This window comes from Diorhabda carinulata, chromosome X, assembly GCF_026250575.1.
Source record: "Diorhabda carinulata isolate Delta chromosome X, icDioCari1.1, whole genome shotgun sequence".
Classification (NCBI taxonomy): Eukaryota; Metazoa; Arthropoda; class Insecta; order Coleoptera; family Chrysomelidae; genus Diorhabda; species Diorhabda carinulata.
Window position 1 is genome coordinate 33,789,388 of NC_079472.1, and position 21,843 is coordinate 33,811,230.

A 21,843-nucleotide genomic window follows, 5' to 3' on the forward strand; every position below is an offset into this window, starting at 1 on the left:
GATAAGAAACCAGAAATATCTATTACGTTATGTTAACACTAATATTTTCTATTACACATAATAAAATAAATATGGAACTAAAAAAATCAAGATGTTTGAAATAATTAATGAATGGCTTTTTTTTGCTACATTTATGTCTGACTTTTTCAAAAATCAAAGATTTTTTTATTATGATTCAATTGTAGATATTACGAATAACTAATTTTTAATTACGAAAAGGAAACTAGTAGATGTTGGACAAAGAGAGAAATAAGAGAAATGTGTGATCAGATAGATTTCATTAACATGTTTTTGGAGGGTTCCCAACTATACAAAAAATGTTGTACCTCCTTGCTTTGAGAGACGCCAAAAATCTTTTTAGATACAATCATCTAATGTATGATACAGCATCTGATGGAAGTTTGAAGCCAATCGGTGGGTTCCCCCCGAAACTCCAGCCTTTTATTTTCAGTATCTGATTTTTTCATTTTGAAATTATCAACGTATCTCTCAGCTACAATACAGTTATCTTCCCTCTGAAATACACTACCGGTCTAAAGTGAATATACTGTGATCGATTCAAATCGATTCGTTGAAGATGGTTTAAACGTATTTGTCACTGCAGCATTTGGAGATTATCATGGGGATATGGATGCAGAGTATTATGAAAAATTATTTCTATATATTTTCTTCAAAATTCAAGGATCTTTTCCAATGTTATGGATAACGCTCCATATCGTGACCCCAGCGGGTAGAACTTTTACCAACCACCCAAAGGAGAATAGTCCAGGTTGCGTTGAATATTAAATATGAAATTCAATGAATTCACTAAAACTTATGTGGGCTCAAATAAAAAAATGAAGTAGTAGGGAACAATGTTCAAACTATAAACGTTTAATATCAAAATGTTTTGGTTAATAGTTCGAGTTGTGGTATTCAATTATATGAAACAGTATCCAATACAAATATAACAATTTTAGATTGATATCAGTCAAAAGTAATCAGAATGCTTCGTGGTATATACCCAACAATGTTATGGTTCGTGACCTTCAAAGTAAGTCAAATAAGAGATATCTCACCCCATTGAAAATCATCCCAACGCATTGGCTCAACATCTAATGAGAGCTTCCAACCAGCGAAGGCCATGTGATCTATTTCGATTTTAGTTCCTTCGTGTAATAGTGCATGTGTTGTGTATTTACCCAAATTATATTTTTTTTAAGTGAAAGAAAATTGTCATATGGCAAATAAGTTAATTTATATATTGCTATTAACCATTTGCTCATTCTAAATGTTTAGTTTACAAAAATAAAGAGGGTGGTTGAAAAAAATTTATTGATAATTATTATTCTACCATAAGTGACATTGGCCAATCGGATTTTAAAGAAGGAGGGTGTAAATTTGATCAAATCAATGACATGATTTATAACGAGTTCACAAAAGTCGTTTCAAATTCACTGGTAAATTCGACCAAAAAGTGTTTTTTTTTTGTTTTAAAATAACACCTTAAAATCTGGCCTAGTTTACATGTATAAATATTGCAATCCAAATTTCTCTGGTCGAATTTACCACACCAAAAAGTCATCCACCTGCTATCCGGCCGAATTTTCTACCGCCCGTACTTGAGGCACCTTGATAATAGCTTCATAAATAATTCCAAGAATCTTATTATAGTCTAACTCATGTTGTTAATTTATAGATACTGATAATTGCTCAAAAGCAGTTAAATAATTATTATATAAATTAATAGAGGTGGATAAGAAGACATTTTTATTTCAATATAATAATACTGGAGATGTCTGACCTTGAAATGATCGGCAAGATTTCTATTCAAGTTGTGATAATGCTTGTAGCAGGTACAATATCCGAGAAATATATATATTTATCATAAATAATATTAAATGAATTTATGAACTACATATAACGTTAGTTATAAAATAATTCAAAAGAGAATTAATCAATTACATATTATAAAATTTGGATTTATTCAAATAAACACATGAGTTTTAATAATCCGACAACAAGAAACCCTAAACTTGTTTTGATACGACACAGAAATAAAAAAAAAACACTTTGAATGGTTTTGCAAGGTTCGTGAAGATTTATTACCTGCCAAAATTAAGAATAAAATATAACATCAATCATTTTTTTTTAATATTTATCATTTTTCGGGTATTCGTGGATCATTAATTTCACAATATATTTTTTAATATATTAAATACAAAGCATATCACATAGAAACACGTGAGGGAACAAAATATACAAATTTTATAAATATTGTACCAATTTGTTGTTAAAAATCGGTCATCCTATGAACTTGATCTTGAAACTCGATTCTTCGTTCGAATGATCGTAGTATATATCTTTGAGAATATCTGCAACACGAGCACAACCTTCTCCGACCTTCCTTAGCTGACTGAGGAAATTAATGAATGAAGTGCATCTTGGCGCTCACAAGTGGAAGAGGCACATATCGACATTGTGATTCGTCAAGAAACGTTGCTCCTCCTTAAAAACCCCTCCCCTATACCCAACTTAAGTAAGTTGTAGTGTGATCTATAAAAGCATTGCTCACAATGACAGGAGTGTAGAGACTGTACATTCTTTGCGTTGAGATTTCGCGTATTTAATAAAAAAAATTCTTGTAAATTTGATTTAAAAAAAATGTTTGTGTATAGTACGATGGTGATTTGGAACTATGTGGTTAGAGAATTTTCGACAAATGTTCTTTTGGTATTTTTAACGGTTCTTCTAGTTGTTCGCGCCATTCAGATGCTCAACGAGGCTCTGTCCTTGCCTCCTGGACCTTGGGGACTTCCAATACTAGGATCTCTTCCTTATTTGAAAGGTGATCTACATCTGCACTACAGGGATTTAACGCAAAAATACGGTTCCTTAATTTCCACTAGACTTGGATCTCAATTAATAGTAGTTCTGAGTGATTACAAGATGATTAGGGATACATTCAGGAAGGACGATTTCACAGGAAGACCTCAAACTGAGTTCACTAACATCCTAGGAGGTTACGGTAAGTTTTTTTTAAACTTATATTTATTATTGTTGTCCAATCATTGAATAACTGGTGACAGTTAAGGTCAAGGTAGATACTATAGGAAGATAATAGATAACAAAAAATTAAAAATGTCAGATTAAAACGAAATAAAGATGAAAAAGTTTTGGTAATAGGAATAAAAATGAAATAATATATTTATTGATACAAATATCCTACAGTATATTTTAGAACGTTTATTATTATTATTTTAACATATTTCTTCAGTACATTTCTGTATCTATGTTTCTACAAATTATGAATTCTTTAAAAAATATTTGGATTGTATATGATGACTAAATAAATAAATTTACAAATAATCTATAAATCTGTCTTGATCTTGATTCATCATTATGTTATACCATAAAAATTTTGAAATTTACTATAATATTTAAGATGTGATTAGTAAAATCTCAATTTTTAATTGTGAAATAATTTGTCGTAATTAGTTGGATAGAAATAGTTTTAATATCAGGTTTGATCAGTGATGTATTTAAGACTACGCATGTGAGGCCCAAGCCAAGCGCGGCATAATATTAAAGGCGACAAAATTTTTGAAATGCCAAAGTTTTAAAGACGAAAAATAGTCAATCAAGACAATCCAATTTTTCGAGTATTCCGGCTACTTCTTTCACGTTTATTAGTTATAATAAAATAACTTGAAATAAAATAATTTTGAAATAAAAATTTAGGATTAAAATTAGTGGGATCCATTTTATCAAAAAGGGCGGCGCGTCGAACGGGGCCTAAGGCGGCATCAAGCCTAAGTCCGTCCCTGGGTTTAATGAAATGACAAGGACAACGTTATATTGTATTTATTATTTTAAAAAAATGACTACTAGTTTTGGAATCATACCAGATTTATGGAATGTATAATAAAAATTCAAGGTCCAAAACTGGGGGAAAGCTGTTTAAAATTTTTTAATTTTAATTAGTCAAACTTTTAAAGAATGGTTAATGAAAAAACTTCAATCTACAATTGCCAACCTTTCGAATTCAACATGATTTCCAATAAATCGTTTTCAATTGCAATAGTGATATTTTTCTATGGTAATATAAATATTGCTTAAAGAGAAAAAAAAATTTCTGATTTCCATAATACATCAAAATTTAAAAAAAAAATTCAGAAAAAAATCAGCTGCATCTGACGACTATTCATTAAAAAAACTAAGTATTTCTATATTTAATGATATTTTGATCTTTCTTGAGCATTAGGGCCGTTAGTTGTGGAAAGTTAAACCTCTATTTATGTGGGTAGTAACCTCAATTGCTTGGTTAAACTGTGACCAATCAATTTTTTCAACTAAATGGCTCGTTGGGTATACGGGGGTTCAACTATACTGTACTCAGTCCCATTTGGTTTTCTTATAAATATGTATGTGTGATAAACCAAATGTAGTAATGGTTGATTTATATGCAATGTAAAGATTTTCTGTGACAAGTAAGGAATCATAACAATATGATGAAGAATATTATACTCCTTGTTTAGAACTATATATATTTTTTCAAGCGTAGTATTGGATATATAATAATAATAAAAGAGGACTAAGACTGGTTTTACCCACGAAGAATGTTGTCTATCATAAATTAGCTAGGAAGTTAGACAAGTCTAAGCTAACAAGAAGTCTGTGATGAATGAAAAAAATTTTCTTGTTACCTCATGGATGTAACTGTACTTCTTGTGATATTTCATCTATCTGGAATCGTTTGTGTCCTTGAAATTTATATTTTTATTGCAAAAATGTTTAAAAATTGCCTGCAAACGCATTATTTTCTGTGATAATTTAGATGAAAATTCAATGAATGTTTTAACTTTTAGTTAACAATAAGCCAGCAATAATAATAGATGTCTCGTCAGCATTCTCATTTTTAATGATCAAATTTATTACTTATATATAACTATAATTGAATTATGTAATTAATTATAAATGTATAAAATCAGTCCTTTATCTGATCCGTCAGTTTTGTAATATCCGATATTATACAGGATATGACACACATTTTATGTCCCAATTCTAAAAAATACACACAAATCCTAAAGTATTTTATTATATAAATGAGTTTGATAAATAATATGCTCAAGAAAATTTGTAACAAGAGGAAAAAGGAAATTTATTATTATGTAGATTACAAGATTGTAGCTAATCCTATTAAATTTTATTTTATTATTATATTATTTCAATACTTCGATCACAAAATGCAAAATTTTCTTTTTAAATACACGAAATCAATCAGACATAGTTATTTTTTAATACATTTACCCAACGTGGTGAATTATATAAAAACTTTTCTGTTTTTTGCCTTCTTTTTCAAGTGCCGAACCCCTCCATTAGATCTCCTTAAGTAATTTCTTTTTGGGTCTTCTTTTTTTTTCATGTTTCTGCCATATTTATATCGGTCATTTTTGTGCCACTCTTGATTCCGACATTCTTTCCATCCTATTCTTCTGGATCTTATTATTTGACTAATTTCTTGTTCATCCTACAGGCTCTTCATTTTCTGGTTTGCCCTTCTTCTCCATATGTCTCCTTCCTCTTAGGTAATTTCCTCTCCCATATATTTAACTAGTTCTACTTCACTTTATTTAGTATCCTAGTTTCAATTGCATAAAGTACTTTCGGTCTAATATAGATGTAGCTTAGTGTTTTGGAAAATTTTCTTGCAGATTAGTTAAGTTAATCTTGCTTCTATGTTTTCTCCCTCAATCATATATTGTCATCAAGAATAAGAAAGTATTTGACATTTCAATTAAACAGATTAGTAAGAGTAAGTCATAAAGAAGAAGTTGTGCCATAAATGTATAGACGAATTTCAAAATGAGATGTTATTTTGAGTTGCCCTTGGCAAAACATTATATCATCTCCAACATGATGTTGACGTACAAAGTCAAATAATTTATTGAGGAATTTGATAATATTTCAAAATTTTTTCAGCAAACTTCGATTTTTCTTTATATCTAAAATTTTTAGAACACTCTATAAAAACTATAGTTGCTTCTCTCTCATTCGCAAAATGTATCCGCTTTTATGACGACACCATCTTGTTATCTGTGCTAATCGATTTGGGGTTATATTTAGGACACTTTTATCTATTCGGTAGTTTTGAAAATTTATTGTTAATTTCCGGAATACGGTTATCTTCGATGTATGGTATTCACACGCGCTAATTTTATAACGGAAACTTCGAGTCTGTTTTTTGCTTTTCTGATCAAATAATTTTGCTCTTTTTGGGTAAAAATTATTAGATTTCCACTTTTTCAGAGGGTCAGACTGCGTGAAATGTTGCGAACTATGTCAGCCTTAGGGATGTATCTAAGCAAGTTAAAAATGCATTTTTTATTTTCAACTTATGAGACATTTCGATATACTTGACATAAAAAAGAAGTTATCGAACTAATGTCATCAAAATTTTGTGCCAAAACTATAGCAGCATATGTTATTTGGTCGATATAAGATATTCGATAGTATAGTCAAATTATTTAAGGATATATCGATATTATTATTTGTTGGACACAAAAAAGTATGTAAATGAAAATACTCAAAATAGATAGATTCATTTCATCGAACAAAAATACTATCAAATAGAAAAGGTTGCATCATAATAGTTCAATGCGTTGCTGTTATCAGCAAATAGTTTGAAATAACACTTGAAAATTGGTTCCAGAAATTCTTTGCGTTACTGTGATTTAGAACGATAGTTGAGATCGGAAACTTTTCAGAAAACCTTGGTATCAAAATCATCTCCTTGATTACACGCGAAAAATATTGAGCGAAGGTCGAAATTGGGAAACAGATTTCGAACCAACGCAATTAATTTTTCTGAAGGTTTGTCTTAATTTAAAAATTTTTTATCCGGTGCTCTGATATTTAAAAATAAAACTTGTATACAATTGACACACTTTCATAGTGGCCTTCACAGGTCACATCTTTAGTAAAAGTGATTGCTTCTTTATCTCAAGTTTGATATGGTATCAATGTTAACCCACTTTAAGAACATTACAAAGAAGAGAAAAAAATGTCGCAGATAATATAAATCTTTATTATTATCATTAATATTTATTGCAGACATTCTATTCGATTATTTGTTTGCTATTAAGTAATAGAAAGTTACTTAAGGGATGTTGAAGGGTGTATAGTTTAAAATTTATTTTTAATATTCCTTCGCGAGTTACAGAAAGTTCAAGTTACATGTTATGTTCGTGTACTAAATATACACCAACTCTAAAAATACAAGAAAGAACTAAATTAAATATATAATTCAATGTTTGATATCTATATTCTTGACTCAACAATAAAAAAAAAACAGAAATGATTTCTTATAATTTTGAAAATCATTACAGAGAATCGTTGGTGTATGGTGGATGGTTCATAAATTCTATTTCTTGGTAGGTACAAAATACAATTTGAAATGCGGTGTGACAATTATTGTTGCATTCGTCTTCTTTTGAAAGGCCCATGCAGCTAATTGATTGACTATTGCTTCATAAAGTTCATTGAACTATCTGGCACTTTATGGATTTTCAGCGAATCTTTACGAGTCCAAAGTTGTCTCCATTTTTTCCTGACTACATCATGCAGTGTTTTCAATCTTGGAATCTTTCAGAAGTTGTGAAAAAGTCTGTAATTCTGCTTTGATGCGCTTAATTCAGAATCCTTCCACTGAAAACAGCGTTGGTTTGTTTCTGGGTCAAGTTCAAGCAAAATGCGACGAAAATACGTTTAGTCAGTAACTGCGTACACCAATAAAAAACCACTTAGAAGGACAAATTTCTAGATTTCAATCAGAAGGATTGAATCGATATATTCGATTCGATTCGATAATCGATATATTGAAAATAAATGGGTAAATAGAAAAGACGAAACTGCAGAAAATATTAATTGTGTTGATTTGTAAAGCTGGAATATATAAGTTAATTATCATTTTCCGTAAAAATAAAAGACTAGTTTTATTTTTTTAATTATTCTTGTATATGTTTAGAGTAGATCATATCCATAACAAGTAGTTTCTCTTATTCTAAGCAACACAGCATTACAACAAATATAAATTAAAGGATTACAGCAATGAAAAAAGTTCAAGTAGTGGCCAAGGTCATTGCGAAATAACGCTATTGCAACAAACAAAAAAAATTAGAAACCGACACACAACTCTGCATATTAAAAATAATAAGCAGAAACAATTGATAATAGGAACAATAATAAATGAGTCATAATTTATGTATAGGTTTTAGAATGTTTTAGATAATATATAATTATCTCATTCAAGAGATGCATAATGGTGGCAATCTATTAAGTATTGCTTGAAGAATTTTTTTATGAATATACAGTAGAACCTCGATAAGATAAATACCAAGATAAACGTTAAATAACTTAAGTTATAGAGGTTTTTACTCAGTAAGGGTTAGAAACATCATTGGGGTTGTATCCTTTAAATAAACTCTCTAATTGACTTTTCTGACTGTGTAAACTTGTACTTTCAACGCAAAATTTTTTTGAAGGCCAATGTTAGTGCTTTCAGTTTCAGCCTCTACAATCTTATTGACATGATGTACGGTTGATATTTATTGGTATCGATTATACATAAATCAAATTCAATAACTAATAATGTTAATGTATTCTGAAGCTTTCAGCTCTCTGTAGTTCTTGTTATTTTTTATGATCATATGATAACTTTTAATATTATGAAAGATCAAAGTCATTAGAATAGATATGATTTTAAAAACGACCAGTAAGTAAATGCGAACACATGTTTTGTTCCTTTTTCAATAATATTTCCTATCTCAATTTACTTATAAAAGCAATGGAGTAATAAACGAATCACTTGTTTGAATTCCATGAAGAATAATCTTAAAATGCTCAAAGACTGATTTGAAATGTTTTGGATTATTATATATCCCCGTATTATTATAAATTAAATCTAGTTGAATTAATTGGGCAAATTGGAAATTGTGATAAATAATACATCATTTGAACGAAATTACTATTTAAACGTACTCTATATAAAGTGAAAAGTGACAATTGGAAAAATACATTGTGTATATCAACAAACAAGAACCATGTATATGGATGATTGAATATATTTGTTATAAACTAGTAGAATCCGTTATTATTAACGACAATAATTGTTTTTACTCCGAGTTTGACCCAAATTAACCCTTTCAACACCACATAAAAATAAGTAGTTATTTCTGGTGTTAATTTTGTTATACTACTTGTTTTATAACGGAAAAATTTGCATAATTCAATTTCATGCATTGTTTGTACTATTGAACTAAATCAATGCGTCATTTATACACATTTGTTTGTATAATTTGAAAGATTGTGCTATGGTCAGATCTGTTTTTCTTATCACAACATTCATTTCATTCTCCTCACGTCACTCAATTGCGTAACAACTTACTTTTTGATCCTTTCAAAATATACATATAATCATTAAAATACAAGGAAAAGTTATCTCAATTAAAAAATGACAATAGTCTTCTTTAGTATGTACTTTTCGAATTTGATAGTGTTTCATTGGCTCCCCAGAGCTCAAATTCGTGAAAGAATAGATATGAGTACACAACAAGTTCTCTATTAGACTGAAAAGTTTGTAGGCTGACACATAGATTACGTTACTATTAAATCCATATGATTTTCAGTCAGCCTTAGTCTTCAAAAGATAGATTTTGTGCATGGATAATCGACAAGGTGCCGGAATGTAAGTGGACTCTAAGAGTGAAAACTCGAAAGTCGGCTAAGTTATAGCATCAGTATTTTGGAATGCACATGGTAAAATATTTATCGACCAACATAATAAAGGGAAAAACCATAAACAGCGATTAGAATCGTAGTAGTATTTAAGTGCCATCCGAATAAGAAGAAAGTGCTCTTTCATCAAGAAAATATACCACGTCACAATCAATGGAAACGTGAAATTGCATAAATTGGATTACGAAATACTTCCACATCCACCCTATTCACCAGAACTTTTTCCTGTTCTCATACTTCAAGGCTCCCGAAAGCAAAATGGTTAATAAAATAAAATTCTATTAAAAAATGTTTTTTTTATACTAGGCTTCGAACTTTTCAGATCACCAGTTCAAAATTTTCAATATATATGAATACTTATCAAAGTTATATACAAAATTTTTATCCATGACTCCTATTTTACCCTGAACTTTTTGTTTCAGGTGTGATAAACATCGCCGGAAAACTATGGAAAGACCAACGCAGATTCCTGCACGACGGTCTTCGTCAATTCGGTATGTCATACTTATCTTCCAGAAAAACACAAATGGAAAACCGTATTATGTACGAAGTGGAAGATTTCCTTTCCGTTCTCAAATCTCGGGAAGGAGAGGCTGTTGATTTGAATCCGGTTTTCGCGGTATCGATTTCTAATGTTATTTGTGACGTTTTGATGTCTGTGAGATTTTCTCACAACGACGGAAAGTTCATAAGGTTTATGAATTTAATTGATGAGGGATTTAGATTGTTTGGATCTTTGGAAGCGGCTATCTTCATACCAATTTTGAGATATTTGCCGGGACATACTCGTACCAGACAGAAAATCGCCAAGGTAATTATTTTTTATAACCAATATATATCTAATGAAATTTCATATGTATATAGGTGATTATATTTTCTTAGATTTTAAATTTGATGTTATTGAGTCATAAATGTTAATTTTCACGATAATGATTTGTTATTATGATCAATTAAATAAATATAAACCGTTGTATAATATTTGGCTAACGGAAAATAAAAATATTTTGGCAATCGTTTGACCATGAACAAAAGATAAACTTTCTTTTATTTTCGGTTTATTCTGTCTATTTTACGTTCCAACGATATGGCATTTGTTACATTGTTGCATAAATATTATCTAGATAGAAATGATTTATCACAAAAATGATTAATGTCAACATTGATCATCTATTTTCTCATCAACAACATATTTTTTGTTGGTGAAATATGTAGTCTAAATCGAAGTTAACTCAATCATTTGTTGATCACACTGTTTACACCAATACTCACAATTAGGGGAGAGTCTAGCAAATCGGAATGAATTTGATTTTCTCTCAACAACCTCTGCTTTATTAAATATTTTCACATAGTTCTAGTATTAAAGTAACGTTCAACATTTCTAAAAAAATTATACCAATTCCAAAACTCATAAATCAAATGGTGGGTGGGGCGATTGCGATTTGGGTTTATTTATGAATAACATTAGTCAGTCAGTTAGTTAAAAAATCATATTCTACATACTTATATCGCAAACATAGGGCTTCCCATTTTCTCATAAGAATTGCACTTATAGGACCATTCTTTACATATGAAGCAGCAAATCCAAACTTTGCTTTGAGTCATAATAATAGCCGCCATACATAATGCATTCAACATTATCGGTCTTTTGAGTTTTATTCAGACCATCGCCTCTGCGGTCAATGTTTTTTTTTCGTTTTTTTTTTCAAGATATTCATTTCTCTTTACATCTGCGACTACTTTAACAGGGATGGTTTTATTTTTCTCTTTTAGTTCAAGATAATATGGCTTGCTACTGTTTTCCTTCTAGTGTACTATATGACTTTAGTTTCAATAAAGTGATAGTCTTCTAAAGTTTGTTGTCAGTCTCTGAAGACGATAACTTGGTTATCGAAATGCGTTGTCAAACAAAGTAATTGTGAGTGTTGTTGTAGTGGTAGTGTTAATCAACGGTTCCAGAAATTCAAACTTAATCTTTCAAGTTTGAATTAGAAAGAAAGGATGTTGAAATTTTTTAGAATTTATAATCATTACTTTATATACAACGTCCTTGCGGTAAACTGAATAAATATTATCACTGTACAATTTAGTTAATTAATTTAGTAATTTAACAAGACTGAAGTTAACCGAGCGATTTGAAGTTCCAGTCAAAAAATATGTAGCTCCAGGATATCTAAAAATCCATGTTCAACTTTTAGCACAAAATATGTAAAATGTTTACTGCTAATACAGCGCTAAATTCGTCTACTTCAAAATGGAACAATTCTTTTAATAGTTTTATGTTCTGTATAAAAAAAAAAACCGACTTAAATAATGAAGTAACTCTTGTGATTCTTGAAAAAAACTCCCCATAAAGGAAACTACCTAGAGAAATAAACGATTTCATTTTCAAACTAATTATAATAATTTCATCTTGGAGACATGATTCAAATGTTGGCGAATGCACAGTTTCGTCCACCAAATTTTCGAATAGCATTTTATTAAACTAACAGATTGATAATACGAAGAAATTTGTTTATGAAACACAAAAACTGTATGTTGTGGGGTTTGGAAATAACCGTTCGGAAATAATATATCAAATATCGCATATGATACTTTTTTAGTTTTTTGTACATATAATTAATTGTACTTGAAAAATATTCTGATATATACGATACGTATTTGACCCAAATTTATTTAAACAATAATATTTGAACGTAGTTATTATTAAATTATAGAGGGTGTCCCATATAAATGTTGGTTTATCAAATAATCTTACGTTTTACCCCAACGTCTAGCAAGCTCTTTAAGAAGTTGCTAAAATCATTCTTTGGGCTTAAATGCAAAAAATTGTCGCGTTGCAATAATCAATATCTACGTTAGTTTCCGGTCCGGACTACATGCTTTATGTAGTAGGAATTTAATACCACCAAATTTTCCAATCTGATTCCTTGTAACTTTGGCAGTAGGTATGTGGTTTAGCAATGTTAGAGAACCTTTAATAATTCCACCAGACACGCAACAAGATTTTCCGCTTGCAGCTACCTATTTTTAATACGGGTTCTGGTAATATTTCTTTGTCTACCTGCTATTCGACAATTTTTATAGATCTTACCTATCGTTTTTGGCTATATATGATGTCTTTAGAAGGACCAAGGACTGGGTTGATTTTCCACTACTTTCCACACAAGTGGACGTCCTGAGCGTTCAATATCCACTATTAAAACATTGAACCAACGCTTCAATTCCACATATTTCCGTTGCTGCCACGGCTGATGTAACTGACATCCCAAAACAACTCTTTAGAATTTCATCTCAATCCATGTTCTCTAACAAGTTCGGTGAAACGTTTTTCCAATATCGTGAGACCCACCAAAGTCAATAATAATAATAATTCTAATCGAAGACTTAGAGACTAGTCTTAACAAGCTAGAAATGCTTAATTTTAGGCGTAGGAATTTTTCACATGTGATTATATATACAATTTTGGCAGTCGTGTGTGTTTTCTTGATTTGTTTCGGTCCGACATTTTATAGACGTGCTAGTTTTAGCTACTACATCAGTTGTTTTACTAAACTTGAAAACTTTTTGACGTTTCTGTACCTCTTAGTATTTCTTGCTAAATGTTTGATTTTCTCGTTTTCAGAATCGCGAAGAAATGGCTAGATTTTTACAAGAAACTATCGATGAACACAAAAAAACTTTCGATCCCAGCCACATGAGGGATCTCCTCGATACGTACCTTTACGAAATCCAAAAAGCTGACGAAGAAGGAACCGGACATCATCTATTCGAAGGAAAAGATCACGGTAGGTGAATATTTACTTGTCCGCAACGTCTTCTACTATAGTTGTAGAGGACATGTCTAGACCACTAAACTGTTTCCAATAAAACAGTATGTAATAATATTGTATAAATAGCATTAGTTTTTTTTTAAATTTAGTCTCTTAGACGATACGCCTCTGACTGCGGAGGTAATCACTGTTGATATGTCTTTGTTTATGTCTGATCTATTATTTTTATCAATTAAAACGCCGTTTAAAAATGCTAAATACAACATTAACACAATTTTTAAAATGAGTTCGTTGAACTTTTTATGCAATAATATTTCATTGTCTCTTTATATATATACATATAAAATATTGGGTTTCACGTGAGCTTCGAATACCTCTTTAAATGAATCATTTTTTATCTTTCTTCGTTCAATTGTTTGTCATTTTCCCATGATGATATTATCAAAATTGACCCACATACTTATCTCGATTAGAATTACATAATTTATTGTTTACGAGCAGCTATCATTCAAATCTGAATTGTTTCAATAAAAATTACCAACAAGTTCAAAATTAGAATTGTTGAGGTATTTCGAAATTTCGGTTCTCATGATCAATATAGTCCGATCATAAAAATTTTATTGAAGTTTTAACCCCCTAAACCACTTTTTGTATGTCCTACAATTAAATTAGTTTATATTGTGTTCCAAAATATACAATTTCGATGTATATTACTTATTAAGCATATATTCCAAAACAATGGTTGCTGTATATTCCCTGGAAACGGAAATCATCTAGCAGTTCCGGATAGGTCTGGACCGCTTAAGTCTTTTTGCTTTAATAAATCTCTTAAGCATGCATCCGGTGGTTAAAGAGTCGGGAATGTAGCGGATAGATCAAATTAGATCATCAGGAAATGATACTGCAGTAATGTAGCACAGTTGTAGCACAGTGTGTTTGGACACTTGGACAAAGGGAGTCATTATCTTGCTTTTATAATGTTTCTAAATAACACTATCAGTTTTGCCATCAACATGTATCCTTGTTGTTGTTGTTTGTTAATCGGTTACCCAATTGAGTTCGTTACGAAAATTCACTTAAGTCTTTGAACAATATTCAACTGCAATTTCGTTCGAAATGTAATTTATTGTTCACATTTTTACATGATCAATCAAAATTTCATTCGATGGTGTACCCGTTTCAGATTTAGAAGGCTTCAGGATAAGTTTGAAATAACTAAAACAAAATTTCAAATAATGATCTGTAATTTTAGTAATTACATATGGTATTCCATAACCAAACGACTTTTTAAGCCAGTATTTTGTCAGAAATTGTGAGTGATAATTTAATAGGACTAATATTTATCCCAATTTTGCGAATATATAAAAAACTTGATGGGTTGTACAGATTTATGTAATTTCATTCTTACGATAGGAAACCCATATATCTAAGTTCGATACAAAATGTTGAACAATTGAGGTAATAAAGGACAAAATCAATTTCATTTTGTACTTTCCAATAGTTATAACTTTTTTTGTGAGCATAATAGTATTGAATCGAGATTATATGATTTTTTTACACTCTGTATTTTAATTTTCTTTTTTAATTTAATTTCTTTCAACATTCATTCTTATTGCAGATCGTCAAATGCAGCAAATCATGGGTGACTTGTTTTCCGCCGGAATGGAAACCATCAAAAGTTCACTGCAATGGGCTGTTCTTTTCATGTTACACAATCCAGATAAGATGTTGGCCGTTCAAGAAGAATTAGACCAAGTAGTTGGTCGTCAAAGGTTACCAAAACTTGAAGATCTTACTTATTTACCAGTTACCGAATCTACTATATACGAAGTACTGAGGATTTCTAGTATTGTACCTATGGGCACCACTCACGCTCCAGTCAGGTAAATAGATTTTATAATAACCTAAGATATTTTAGAAAGTTTTTTTACATTCGACTATCACATAAATTAATTCTTCCTCCTAGTATACGCGTGTTTATAGTAACAAAAACATCCAAAGAAAGGATAAATAAACAAATTTAAATTGCGCAATGTTAATTTTTTTATTGTTCGATAGCTCGTTTGATTAAAGAAACCGATTTCGTGAAGCTCGTTTATACGTCAAACAATTCCGGTGTGGGCCAACTGTTAATTTATACATTCTATCAGAATATTAATAAGATGGCGCTAGATATTCAGATTGCATGCTTATGAACGTGAAGTAGGTAAATAAAAGGTTGATTTAAATACCCAAAGACCTTGAGATTCGTACGCAGCACTTTACATACTTAAGTATAGTTGATTACAGTTTAGAAATAAACTCGTTGGTACATATTTAGTATGACATCATATAAATTTGATTTATTAGTAAGGTTATTGTTTTTGTTACATAAACTGTAAATACACGTGTCAAATATGTAAAGGAACTGGAAAACATTATTAAAATTACTAAAATTAATATGTGGATTTACTACGAGGGTTGCTACGTAAGTTTTGAGATACACAGATACACAATATTCATTATTGGATATGGCTTTATTGTGTTCCAAAATTTTCTCCCTTAAGATCAATACCCTACCTTACCAATTGAGGTACCTCCAAAACATGTGATTTGCAAGCATCAACCTGCGGGAATAAGAAGTAATCAATTTTGACTGTTCAAAAATATTTTTGTTTAAACTGGTGAAAACTCGCATTGTCGAGGTGGAGAATGATTCGTCCTCTGCGATTGGCTTCCCTGATTTTGTCGAAACTTCTGACCAAAATTGAGGTTTTACGTGGCTTTAATTGAACGGTGCCGACATGTCCAGTTATTCCGAAAAAACAGGCCTGAATCTCACGGTACGTTACATCACATGACGATCTTGCAATATCTGTTCACGCACAGCATCGATGCTCATTGGAAGAACAGCCGATTTTGAATGACCTTTACGAAATTCATCCTACAGCGAATTGTGACGACGATTGAGTTAGAAAAACCAGCGATTTAATTTAATTTTTTTACAGAGTTAAATGTTTCAAGGTCTGTGGACAACTAAAATAGCACTCGTATGACAACACGTTCTGAGTACGTTCACCATTAAAAATATTGTTATGATGTCAGATTTGACACATTCACATCAGTGTTATCATATCTCAAAACTTAAGTTACAACCCTCGTATTTGCAATAGTATGCTGATTTATAATTTTTTCCAAGAAAATTTAATTTTACTAAAACAGAGCTTGAGAGAGAGCTTGAGTATATCATGTTCTTTATAAAATCTTTAATTAGTATTACAAGAATGTTTTTTCTTATTTTTTTATCAACTTGTTGATCTTAACATCATTTACTACTGGGTTTCGATCATATTCATAACTTTCTTGTAATGGTATCTCCTTCAATTCTTCTTATATCATCATTTTTTTCTTTATTGTAAAATATATTTACAAATTGGTGTATATTTAGATGAGGATCGATAAAAGGGCCAGCATAGACACCTGATGTTAACTTGCTTCATTGTTGTTTACACTTTGAATTGCTCAACTTACATTTTAGTGTTTTTAGTGTATTTTAGCAAATTTTCAAATTGTTCCATTTGTTTCTATATCAATTTTTGTGGTAAATATTTGGGAATAAAGAATCATATAAAGATATGTTAGGTATTTACTGTATTTACTAATTAATTTGTTTTTGTTTTTGGGATTTTCCATAACTTTCATTGGCTTGAGTTTTTTTAAAACTATTGTAAATTATCTAATCTGAAGTGGAGAAAGAAACATTAATAAGTGATTAAGAAAAATTTATGATCAGTTCATAGTAATGAGGGGAAGATAAGTAATTTTCTTCAAGTCTCATCCTTATCGCTACCTACAGTTTAAATAATTATTCAAATCATTTGGTAAACCTCTCAATAATTCTCGACCTTTACGAAGAGAATGAATAGCTCTTGATAATTCAGTTCCTTATCGACTGCACATCTTCTTAATATCACGTGAAGATTTCAGAGCTGCTTAAAAGAAAACGGAGACAAACACAAGTTTATGTAGATAATGATATTATAATATTTAAGAGAATTGATAACATTGAACAAAGAGGGCAATGTCGAAAAAATGTTTATATTCATAAATAGGATTTAACCGAATACGGAATAGCTTCAACAATTTACAATTTTTCTTTAAAAAATTGTTTAGCGTACTACTAAAGAGATAGAGGATTTTGAGGATATAGACAACAGATGACGAATCGATAAGACAAACGATGAGATGGAAGAAAACAAATAATTGATCTTCCAGAGAAAAATTTCGCGGGCTGGAATAGTGCAGACATGGAAAAAGTTAACTGAGGAAAATAAAAGACTGCATACTAGAATAAGAAAAGGCCAAAGCAATATATGAAAACCGGTTAAATATGTAAAAAAATAGGGACGACATAGTGGAAAGTAGATGGAGATGGTGTATGGATACCTCCATAAAAAAGTAACAACAATGAGGAAAACAACACAATGGATACCAAGTGTAGATAGAGTGAGGACAAGACCAAATAATTAGTAAATGTGTAAGAAAAAACAAAAGGAAAGACAACTGTCGACATAGTAAGGGAAAGGCCAAATCAAGATAGTAAGACCAGATAGATGTATAAAAAAACAATGTAGAAGATATGCTGAAAAGCAGATTGGGTTGGTACGGATACATTAATAGAAAAGTGAAAAGGAATACTGAGGAAGATAACATAATGGATACGGTTGTAGATATAGCCAGCAAAATGTCAAATAAGGATAGAAAAACCGGGTAAATGTGTAAGAAAAAACAATGAGGAAGATATAGCAAAACGCAGATTGGGATAGTATAGATATATTTTAAAAAAATAGAGAAAAGGTAGCATTTGTTGATAGAGGAAAGGAAAGGCGACGGGTAAATGTGTAGAAAAAGTACGAGAAATTACATTGAGATTTATATATATATGGGACATAATTATTGAAAACTGAAGATAAAACAGTTGATCAAAAACATACATAAGATTACATAAACCGATCTAAACATAACGAATATTTACTTAACAAAGAAAAACTAACGGACAGGAAGTTTTATATCGATTAAAAACACAAAGATACAGCGGACTTGCTATTCATGATAAATCGAAATATTTGAAAAGATAGGCATTTTTTATCTTGTTGAACTGAATATTATTCTCTCACGCTTTCAAAATATCATCTGAAACCAAAAAATAATATAATCCAATTTTAAAAAATTATCAAAAAACAAGAAAATAGCGCTTTGCATATCGTTTGAATAATATTTTGGTAACCGTTGAAGTTGATGAAAAAAGTACCGACACCCAGTCACCCACTTTTAGTAGTTTTACAGTAAATTTTAACAGTTATGTGCATGCCGAAGCGTTGGTACTATACGTACCGAATTTGGAACTGTCTGTTTAAAATTCGCCTCTACAAAAAAGTGAAAGTCAAAAGCCTAAAAATAATTCATATTTTTTCGGTCAATGAACTTTGGTTATTCACAGACGATTTCTTAAGGAATTTCGTAATGGTACGCAAAACTGAAATGGTTTAAGACAATAACTTCAGGGGTTTATGTAATAAGTTCAATATACGCACTCTCCGAAGTACTTACGTAAGTCAGCTTTAAATTATAGTCTGCTTTATCGTCTGTCCAATGAGTTATATAAAGTTCGATATAATATTTCCACGTGCCAAATAGTGAAACCCCTCCAACCAATCGACCAACTAGTTTTTTCTCTATAAACTCGTAAATCAATCAGATATTTCAACATTAAACTTGCTCTCCTTAAATTTCATTCATATTCCAGTGATGTTCTATCTGAATGCCGGCCCTGATATTGTAAATTTGGAAGCTTCAACGATCAGTTTACATTTTGTTCCATGATAATCGTCAGAATTCAGACGGAGGTATTGCCATAAAGAAAATATTGAAGATAAAGAAAGTGGTATATAACTGAAATTGTTCTATTAGACTAGAGAAAAAGAGAATAGATTTACCATTCCCTCTACTGGCCAATGAATTGAAAACTTTTCACCCTCCTCTTTTTCTACTCTTTTCTATTCCTGCTTGAAACTTCGACGTTTTTCGATCCTATCAGAATAGAGTAGAGAGATATAGAGTGGTATACTGATGTTATTTCTCTCTCTGCTAGCCGTTCGGTTCCACTAGAACAAGCTACATACCTCACTCTCTCTCTCTCTCTCTCTCTCTCTCTCTCTCTCTATCCTTAATATTATCTCTATGGTTATTTCTGGAGAATGGAGTAGTAGTTGCAACTGACTCACAGATTTTCTTTATGCTTTTCAAACTGTGTGATATTGTCCGTTCTTGTTGTTCTGTACCATTTGACCTAATATTCTGATTTTTGAACCCGTTTCGGATCTCATGTTTTGATTTAGGATTATGGCGTTACAGCTAATTTATAGGATGACGCACAAGATTTATTTGAATCATAAAAAATTATTATTTCTTTTATTATATAAACATTTAGTTGTGTATTATCCTACACTTAAATGAAAAGTAAACGTTTTCTATTTGTTACAGAGACACCAAGTTAAATGGATTTCACCTACCCCAGCACGCACAAATAGTCCCCCTACTCCATGCGGTCCACATGGATCAATCTTTATGGGAAGAACCAGAAACGTTCAACCCCACAAGGTTCATAAATGCCGAGGGCAAAGTACACAAACCAGAATATTTTTTACCATTTGGAGTTGGTAGAAGAATGTGCTTAGGTGAAATACTCGCAAGGATGGAACTCTTCCTTTTCTTCTCCTCTCTACTCCATTGTTTCGATATCTCAGTACCTGACGGTGCAACATTACCGAGTCTCAAGGGCATCGCTGGCGTTACCATTAGTCCGAACGCATTCAAAGTTAGTCTAACTCCTAGACCTATGGTTTGGGACAATGAAGAACCAAATATAAGACCAGCTGGTAGTCACTAATGCCGAATACAAACAATATCATTACAATAGTACAAAAAAATTATGTTTGGGTTTTACCAAGCAAGTAGGAGATGGTACGGAGTTTAAGAGAGCACGGTTTAAAACTGTTTCCTATTTCTGTGGGTGGTGAGGGAGGGAAGGAGTGTTCCATGGTATAAAACTTGATAAAAACTTGCTAAGTAGTGGGGCATGGTACTTACCTATAGACTTCATGAAAAATCCAACCAACCAAAAGGTTCTTATTTATAGTTTTTGATGGAGATGGAAAGCATTCCTTAGTTTAAAGAGAAAAAAAAAACGTGTGACAGATCTCCGATACGGATCGGCTGTGCAATGTGTTCATTATCACATAGTATTAAGTATATAAACTAGTCAGGCATTCCCATCTCATTATATTTCAATCGGTGCATAGTTACTTTGTATTTTTTTTACCATTATGCGACCATTTTATCATATTATTTTTGTTGTTTACCAGACGGTTTTGACTGGAGTTGACAACGCTTATGTTACCTTGTTGTTTGTAATTTACGAAGAAGTAGATTTCTCCAGTAATTTACGTATTTTCGATATCAAAAGATGAGAAGAAAAGGGAAATAAAATAAGTTTTTTAAGTTATTACGATCGATTATTTTCACTGTTTTCTTATTTCGACTTCTTTATTTTTCGTTTCTTTTCATTCGTTCTCATATATTCGAACACTTTTAATCGCCCTTCTTGTATTAAAATAATTCGACAGCGGATCTGCTAAAAATTTGAGGACTCCAATGCGAAATCAGAATGTGTTATTTATATTTATTATTTTAATTTATTATTTATGTATTATTCATTCTATCAGTTTTAATCATTCGTGAAAGCCTTTGATAAGGAACCCACTGCCTATTATAAAAAATATTTTCATTAATTAAAAAATTTATGGAGGTTTGTTTCATTAAATTAAAGTTTATTTGTTAGCGAATTCGTAAATTTATTCTGTTTTTTTTTGATTACCCAATCAAACCATTTGTGAAAGTTAATTTACGTCATTTTGAACTCATTTAACCTGCTTCTTTGTACCTTTTTCTTTATAGATTACTTGAAATTAATCGATTAATCGTATTTTTGAAACTCCGGAAGTTCGTATTCAAATTTTCAAATTTTTCGTTCATTAATTTAAGTTTTAAAATTTCGCATTTCACTTTTTAGTTGTAAGACCATTTTTGTAAATATTTTGTGTGCGTTAGCGTTCTTGCTTATGAAATCTTTCTAAGACTTATGTTAAGATTAAGATTATTTTGTTATTTAATAATATTAACAGACCTAATTTAATAAATCACAGTTTTTTCAGTTAATTTCCTGTGTTTTTTTAAACCTTTTGGTGCATAAATACTATAG

The 21,843-nt window shown here is 30.8% G+C and overlaps 1 protein-coding gene across 1 annotated transcript; it reads left to right on the top strand.

The window, feature by feature from the left end:
• The first annotated feature begins 2,545 nt into the window (after nucleotides 1-2,545).
• On the top strand, nucleotides 2,546-21,800 carry LOC130900611 (cytochrome P450 18a1). The gene is made up of 5 exons (XM_057811325.1): nucleotides 2,546-3,007; nucleotides 10,197-10,585; nucleotides 13,397-13,559; nucleotides 15,163-15,427; nucleotides 20,067-21,800. The coding sequence occupies exons 1-5, from the start codon at nucleotides 2,644-2,646 to the stop codon at nucleotides 20,470-20,472; spliced, it is 1,587 nt and encodes a 528-aa protein (XP_057667308.1). The 5' UTR covers nucleotides 2,546-2,643; the 3' UTR covers nucleotides 20,473-21,800.
• The last annotated feature ends 43 nt before the right edge of the window (nucleotides 21,801-21,843 follow it).

Bases quoted from the DNA above. Each gene is read 5' to 3' on its own strand.
- LOC130900611 (XM_057811325.1), top strand. From the start codon at position 2,644: ATGTTTGTGTATAGTACGATGGTGATTTGGAACTATGTGGTTAGAGAA. The intron at 3,008-10,196 runs GTAAGTTTTTTT...TTTTTGTTTCAG, and splicing joins TAACATCCTAGGAGGTTACG to GTGTGATAAACATCGCCGGA. The intron at 13,560-15,162 runs GTAGGTGAATAT...TTCTTATTGCAG, and splicing joins ATTCGAAGGAAAAGATCACG to ATCGTCAAATGCAGCAAATC.